Source organism: Bos taurus, chromosome 7 (assembly GCF_002263795.3).
Source record: "Bos taurus isolate L1 Dominette 01449 registration number 42190680 breed Hereford chromosome 7, ARS-UCD2.0, whole genome shotgun sequence".
In the NCBI taxonomy this organism is placed as follows: domain Eukaryota; kingdom Metazoa; phylum Chordata; class Mammalia; order Artiodactyla; family Bovidae; genus Bos; species Bos taurus.
The window spans coordinates 41,933,670-41,942,022 of record NC_037334.1 but is presented as its reverse complement, the minus strand read 5'-3'; the positions used below and the strand labels follow the sequence as shown (position 1 = coordinate 41,942,022).

The following is an 8,353-nucleotide window of genomic DNA, read 5'->3' as shown; positions in this document are numbered from 1 at the left end:
CACTCAGACTCACGTCCATCAAGTCAGTGATGCCATCCAGACATCTCATCCTCTGTCATCCCCTTCTCCTCCTGCCCCCAGTTCCTCCCAGCATCGGGGTCTTTTCCAATGAGTCAACTCTTTGCATGAGGTAGCCAAAGTACTGGAGTTTCAGCTTTAGCATCATTCCTTCCAAAGAAATCCCAGGGCTGATCCCCTTAAGAATGGACTGGTTGGATCTCCTTGCAGTGCAAGGGACTCTCAAGAGTCTTCTCTAACACCACAGTTCAAAAGCATCAATTCTTCAGCACTCAGCCTTCTTCACAGTCCAACTCTCACATCCATACATGACCATTGGAAAAACCATAGCCTTGACTAGATGGACCTTTGTTCACAAAGTAATGTCTCTGCTTTTGAATATGCTATCTAGGTTGGTCATAACTTTTCTTCCAAGGAGTAAGCATCTTTTAATTTCATGGCTGCAATCACCATCTGCAGTGATTTTGGAGCCCCCCAAAATAAAGTCTGACACTGTTTCCACTGTTTCCCCATCTATTTCCCATGAAGTGATGGGATCAGATGCCATGATCTTCGTTTTCTGAATGTTGAGTTTTAAGCCAACTTTTTCTCCCTCTCTTTCACCTTCATCAAGAGGCTTTTGAGTTCCTCTTCACTTTCTGCCATAAGGGTGGTGTCATCTGCATATCTGAGGTTATTGATATTTCTCCTGGCAATCTTGATTCCAGCTTGTGCTTCTTCCAGCCCAGCATTTCTCATGATGTACTCTGCATATAAGTTAAATAAGCAGGGTGACAATATACAGCCTTGACGAACTCCTTTTCCTATTTGGAACCAGTCTGTTGTTCCATGTCCAGTTCTAACTGTTGCTTCCTGACCTTCATACAAATTTCTCAAGAGGCAGGTAAATAATTTTAAATTAAAAAAAAATTTAAAGAAGATTAAAAAAAATTTACCTCATTATAGGAACATTTTAAAGAAATCAATAGGTATTCTGAAAAAATTCTCAAATTTATTTATTCCAGAAATGCTATTTTTTTATTTTCTTTCTGCCAAGACAGCTGCTAGTCAAAATGCTGTGCTTTATTTCACAGCAAATAGTCCCAGATAAGTTAAAATTTCAAGAGATATTTTGCCAAAGATCCATTTCTTGGGAAGAGCGTATAAAAACACCATGAGGAACCCCTGTTTATTCTGGAATGTATTTTAGTATTGTTTATATTCTGGGAGCCTGCAATGAGCATTTAAATTTGGGCCTCATCTTCTTGGTGGTTAAAAAATATATATTCTGTCATACACACACACACACACACACACACACACATATATATTAGAATTAACATTTAGTTTCCTCATGAGAACCAATACTTGTTTATTTTTATACCCATTCAAGAGTAAATATCTACATGATTCTTTTATAGCTGGTAGTGGGTAATGCAGCATTCAATATCTTCCATCTATATAAATATTAAAATGTGCTAAATATTTTATATGACTGTTTCTTGCCACATTATCTGGAATTTTCACTGAGTGAAAATCAGTGAAAACAATTTCGGTGCATGGCTATGAAAGGAATTTTGAAGCAGCATACAAGTAAGTGTGAGTTTCTCTAAGTTTAAAGTGATCTAATTATGGAACTGAGAAACTTCAGAGAAAATATGTATGTTCTACATTTGTTAGCAAATGCTATTTAAAAATTAGATCACTCAACTGGACTTAAAAGCTTTATGGCAGACATGTCCAGGCGATATCCAATAGAAGTGTTCAAAATTTCATATCAGTTTAGTTACTGAGACAGATTTATCCCCGCATGTGCTAGCTAGGTATGAACTAACCTGACCAGATAGTTTCATCCTTGGAATCATGTTGCAGACAATTAAGGAGAAACATGGTGGATCTGTGGGCTAACACAAAGTCTTGTTTGGGTAAGCTGATTTATCTCAATAGTTCACAAGTTCAGAATAACTGGGCAGTCTATGACATGTCATTCAAAATACTTGAAGTGAAGTGAAGTGTAAGTCGCTCAGTCATGTCCAACTCTTTGCGACCCCATGGGCTATACAGACCATGGAATTCTCCAGGCCAGAATATTGGAGTTGGTAGCCATTCCCTTCTCCAAGGGATCTTCCCAAACCAGGTCTCCTGCATTGTGGGCAGATTCTTTACCAGCTGAGCCACAAGGGAAGCCCTCAAAATACTTGAGGGAAGTTATTTTTGGAAGTAAATGTAGCTATATAAGCACTTGAAATTATTGATGCAACATAATGGCCTTCTTCCTGTCTGAACTTAAGACTACTCCTGTTTGGGCACCAGGAGGGTATTCTGTGTGGGGGACCCACTCCCATTCCCCCAAAGCCCCTAAGATGCCCCTTGAAGGGACCAGTTTCTAAGCTATCAGTAACCAATAATATTCTTCTATTGGTATAGGGAGATGTACATAAAATTAAGGCCTGTTTCATCCTTCATGTTGTTTGACAAAAAAATATTTTCTCACTTTTTTTTTTTTTTAAAGATTGTATTCCTCAGTTCGTTAGATATACATGAGGCATCTTTAGAGGCAGTATTTAGTAGATTAGCATTTGCAGGTCACAATCGTTCACTGAAATTTTAAAATACTTTTGAAATTTCTCTTGTATCTCAAATGATGTTCACAATGTATATAAATAATTAAAACTCAAAGAAACTGCATTTTACTTGTTCAGTCACTAAGTTGTGTCCAACTCCTTCAGGACCCTAGAGACTGTGCCTGCCAGATTCCTCTGTCCATGGGACCTCCCAGGCAAGAGTACTGGAGTGAGTTGCCATTTCCTTCTCCAGGGCTTATTCCTGACCAAGGAATCAAACTGGTGTCTCCTGCATTGGCAGGTGAAGTCTTCACCATTTAGCCACCTAGAAAGTCCTGGCATTTTATTATCTCTCCATTTAAACTATTTAAACTCAAGGAACTGAATTTAAGGTTCCATCTTCCTCTACAGATTTATCTTCCCTTGCCTAGATTACTCAGCTTTTGTAATTTATTTTGTTTTGTTTTTAGTCTCTTCACAAAAAGGCGATGCCTGAAATAGTGAATAAATTGCATTCTTGTTTAATTTTATATCCACCAGACTGGTCTTTCTAACTTATGACATTTTTTTTGTTATCTAGAATAATCTCCTAAGGTCTATTAATGTTGCTCACACATGTATAATTATCTCATACATTAAAATTTAAATGCAACAGTGAACAAGAAATATAGCTCTAACTTAGAACACTCTGTTTTTCCTAAACCTTTTGAACAGCTCTGCTATTTGCATGTGTGTTCTATTTATTAATTTCACCTCTGTGAAACTGATGCAAAGACTGTTCTTTCCTGTGATGTGGTCCATTTCTTACCTTCACTGTCTTTAGGCAAATGCCACCAGATAAGGGAGGTCGTCCTTGATTATTCTATTCAAAATTGAACACTCCAGTGTAATTCTAACAACTTCCTTTGACTTTTTTCCTCTATAATGGTGGTTTTTGTCACTATCTGATTAAAATATAAATGTTAAGTACTTTCTTTGCTGATTGTTGCATTATCCTTGGTGCCTAACACACAGATAAATCTCAATGTGTTGTTTTAATGAGTAGACCTCACTTTTCTCTGAATTTCTGTTTTTTTTATGTATGAATTTTCTATATGACATATTGGTAACATATGACATATTCCTAGGAATGCTCTAACATTGACTGGATTAAAGCAACAGAAATTTATCCTCTTCCAATTTTTCTTGTTTTAGTTGCTAAATCGTGTCTGACTCTTTGTAACCCAGTTAACTGTAGCCCATCAGGCTCCTCTGACCATGGGATTTCCCAGACAAGAAATACTGTAGTGGATTATCATCTATTTCTCCAGGGGATATTCCCAATCCAGGGGTAGAACCTACATCTCTTATGTCTCCTGCATTGGTAGTTGGGTTCTTTACCACCAACACCATATTTTATATGTAAGATGTACATCGCTACTGCTACTGCTAAGTCACTTCAGTCGTGTCCGACTCTGTGCGACCCCATAGAGGGCAGCCCACCAGGCTCCCCAGTCCCTGGGATTCTCCAGGCAAGAACACTGGAGTGGGTTGCCATTTCCTTCTCCAATGCACGAAAGTGAAACGGGAAAGTGAAGTTGCTCAGTCGTGTCCGACCCTCAGCGACCCCATGGACTGCAGCCTACCAGGCTCCTCCATCCATGGGATTTTCCAGGCAAGAGTACTGGAGTGGGGTGCCATTGCCTTCTTCAAAAATGTACTCATATCTATGTATAGAATATATATAGATTCTGAAAAGGTCTGGCTAGTCAAGGCTATGGTTTCTCCTGTGGTCATGTATGGATGTGAGAGTTGGACTGTGAACAAGGTTGAGCACCGAAGAATTGATGTTTTTGAACTGTGGTGTTGGAGAAGACTCTTGAGAGTTCCTTGGGCTGCCAGGAGATCCAACCAGTCCATTCTGAAGGAGATCAGCCCTGGGATTTCTTTGGAAGGAATGATGCTAAAGCTGAAACTCCAGGACTTTGGCTACCTCATGCAAAGAGTTGACTCATTGGAAAAGACTCTGATGCTGGGAGGGATTGAGGGCAGAAGGAGAAGGGGACAACAGAGGATGAGATGTCTGGATGGCATCACTGACTCGATGGACGTGAGTCTGAGTGAACTCCGGGAGTTGGTGATGGACAGGGAGGCCTGGCGTGCTGCGATTCATGGGGTCACAAAGAGTCGGACACAACTGAGCGACTGAAATGAACTGATATATAGAATATATATTATATATAATGCATATTACTTCTATCTATGTGTATACACGTATCACTGCAATCACTGCTTCCATTAATATGTGCCATTTTCCTTATATCTTTGTCTTCACATGGTCATTTTCCTAAAAGACACAGTTACATTGAATTAGGGTCTATACTATTCAAGTAAGACCATAACTTAACTAATTATATTCTTTATTAGGACTTAAACATATCTCTTTTTGAAGAAAATAAGTCACACCACACCAGCATGGTGTAAAATAAAGAACACACACTTTCTATTTACACAATTATATAATCGCTTTTCAACTCATTCACACACTGTACTGAATACTTGCTATAAATTACAAACCAAGCACTCTATACTATAATATAATTGGCAAGTATTTAATTTTTGTTAGCACTTACATTAATAACAAAAGTGCTCAGTACCATAGGAGTAAGGGCTTAGATCTTACTCTCCCTCTTTGTTACCATTATTCCACATACTTATTTAACTATATTTTTTCCTCTGTCAACTTATTGGTAAGTGACTTCTGATGTTTCAGGATGCTTTGTTTTTGCTTTTGAGAATTTTCCTTTATATAGAAAACTTATCAAAAATATAATATTTCATATTAATACCCTAATTTTTCAATTAAGATTAAAAAAAATGTTTAGAGGTTGAACTCGGGGCAATTTCACAGTTTTATAAATGAGGGAGGTATCAGGAAGATTTATTTCTCTTTAATACTATACTCCTTGATTCCTAAGATTCCTAAATCTCATCATGCCATATTGGTTAAAAACCTACACAATTTTACAGAATCATATTCTCTGTAAGGCATTATGGAAATGTTTACCAAACCAATAAGCATACATTTTCTTTTAATAGTTAAAGAACACATTCATCATGGCATGGGAATTTCAGACCTTTAATTCTGATTTCATACTGCTGGGAATCTTTGATCATAGGCCCACCCACATCTTCCTCTTCTCTCGGGTCTTGGGCGTCTCTGCAGTGGCCATCATGGGAAACACTCTTGTGGTTCTCTTCCTCTACCTGAACGCCCAGCTCCACACTCCTATGTATTTCCTCCTCAGCCAGTTATCTCTTACGGACCTTGTGCTCATCTCTACCACTATCCCCAAGATGGCCTTCAACTACCTGTCTGGTAGCAAGTCCATTACCATGGCAGATTGTGCCACACACATTTTCTTTTATGCATCACTAACTGGCTGTGAATGCTTCCTCTTGGCAGTCATGGCTTATGACTGTGATGTTGCTACATGCCATCCACTAAGATACACCAGTCTCATGAGACTCAAAATTTGTGGACTTATGACTGCGTCTTCCTGGGTCCTGGGTTCTACTGATGGTGTCATTGATGCTGTAGTTACATTTTCCTTCTCCTGTTGTGGATTCTGGGTAATAGCCCACTTCTTCTGTGATTTCCCTTTTCTTCTAGTTATCCAATGCAATGACACTTCAATATTTGAAGAAGTTCTCTTTTACTGCTGTATAATGATGATTCTTTTCCCTGTAGCAATCATCATTGCCTCCTATGCTCGAGTTCTTCTGACTGTCATTCTCATGGGATCTGGGAAAGGTCGCCACAGAGCTTTTGCCACCTGTTCCTCCCATCTCATGGTAGTGGGAACGTACTATGGAGCAGTTTTGTTTATGTACATGCGGCCTGCTTCTAATCATTCCCCCACCCAGGACAGGATGATGTCTGTCTTCTACACCATCCTCACTCCCACACTGAATCCCCTCATCTATAGCTTCCGCAACAAGGAAGTGGCCTGTGCGTTCCAGGTTTTCAGGAAGGGTAAGACTGGAGAGTAAGTTGCTAATTATCTGCATTCTTTGCTTTCTTCTACATTTTTCTCTTTAATACTCTTCTTTTTCCATTCAGTTCTAAAAATAGCACTTATAATGTACATATTTTTGGAATAACTTATTCTGTGAAACTAAGTACTTTTTCTGTTTTGCAGGAAACTATGTCAAATAGCCATTATTACTTTATATTCAATCCTATTATGACTTTATTATACAACATATTATTTGAATAAGGACATTATAGATTTATTAAAAGGTATCAGGAATTTGGGGATATACAACCAGGTAACAAAAAAAGCTTTCCTATAAAATATTATGAACTCCAAATTTTTTTGAGGCACTTTGAATTTATTTTGGAAAAAGATCAGTGCACTGTGCTTTTGGACATTTACTCAGTGGTCTATAGTTTATTTTTAGTCTTCCAAGTTTGTAGAAGAAAGTACAATAACATTTCAAGACACATTTTTAAAAATTATACTTTTATTTTTCTCCATCACAAAAATTTTAAATATGATTTAAGAACCTCAGATACAATCTTTCTTCCAAGTTGTCAAAATCCATATAAGCTCAATTCACTGAATCAAGAAGTAACTTTTTTTCAATATTCAGATATCCAGTGAACTGAAAATGTGCAAATTTCCCTAAGTTAGGCACTGATGCTTATAAATTTTATTTATGAATATAAATCATATTGAAATCCAGGATATAGTTAAGCTTGTTATGTGTTTAATAAAAAAAAAAACCCTTATTACATCATATTAAGTGTAAAAATTTTATAACTGCATTATAGTTATATTCCTTTCAAGGAAACTAATTTAATCTCAATGGCATATATTTTATGAAATATATGAAAACAGAAACACAAGAGAATCAAATAGTCCTACAATTGAAAACTTACTTCAGCATTTCTGCTTACAGGATAAGATTTTACGAAATTATTGAAAACACTATAATACACTTTTAGGTTTTGAAGTTATTGTGAAGAGAAGAGTATGTGGATTAAATGGCCAAACATATACTTCGACTGTGGTCTAAGATAATGTTTTAAGAAAATATTTGAATTCTGTCAAATGTTTACATCAGTTCAGTTCAGTCGCTCAGTCGTGTCTGACTCTGCAACCCTATGAATCGCAGCACGCCAGGCCTCCCTGTTCATCACCAACTCCCGGAGTTCACTCAGACTCACGTCCATGGAGTCAGTGATGCCATCCAGCCGCCTTATCCTCTGTCGTCCTCTTCTCCTCCTGCCCCCAATCCCTCCCAGCATCAGGGTCTTTTCCAATGAGTCACCTTTTTGCATGAGGTGGCCAAAGTCCTGGAGTTTCAGCTTCAGCATCAGTCCTTCCAATGAACACCCAGGGCTGATCTCCTTTAGAATGGACTATTTGGATCTCCTTGCAGTCCAGGGGATTCTCAAGAGTCTTCTCCAATACCACAGTTCAAAAGCATCAATTCTTTGGTGCTCAGCTTTCTTCACAGTCCAACTCTCACATCCATACATGACCACCGGGAAAACCATAGCCTTGACCAGACAGACCTTTATTGGCAAACTAATGTCTCTGCTTTTCAATATGCTATCTAGGTTGGTCATAACTTTTCTTCCAAGGAGTAAGTGTCTTTTAATTTCATGGCTGCAGTCACCATCTGCAGTGATTTTGGAGCCCAAAAAAATAAAGTCTGACACTGTTTCCACTGTTTCCCCATCTATTTCCCATGAATTGATGGGACCAGATGCCATGATCTTCGTTTTCTGAATGTTGTGCTTT

General features: G+C 38.1%; 1 protein-coding gene across 1 annotated transcript; it reads left to right on the top strand.

Annotated features, from left to right (window-relative positions):
* Positions 1–5,657: 5,657 nt before the first annotated feature.
* Positions 5,658–6,593, top strand: OR2M16 (olfactory receptor family 2 subfamily M member 16). Its single transcript, NM_001389949.1, has one exon. The coding sequence runs from the start codon at positions 5,658–5,660 to the stop codon at positions 6,591–6,593; it is 936 nt and encodes a 311-aa protein (NP_001376878.1).
* The last annotated feature ends 1,760 nt before the right edge of the window (positions 6,594–8,353 follow it).

What these genes read in the sequence shown, in the direction of transcription:
- OR2M16 (NM_001389949.1), top strand. Translation starts at nt 5,658, where the DNA reads ATGGCATGGGAATTTCAGACCTTTAATTCTGATTTCATACTGCTGGGA.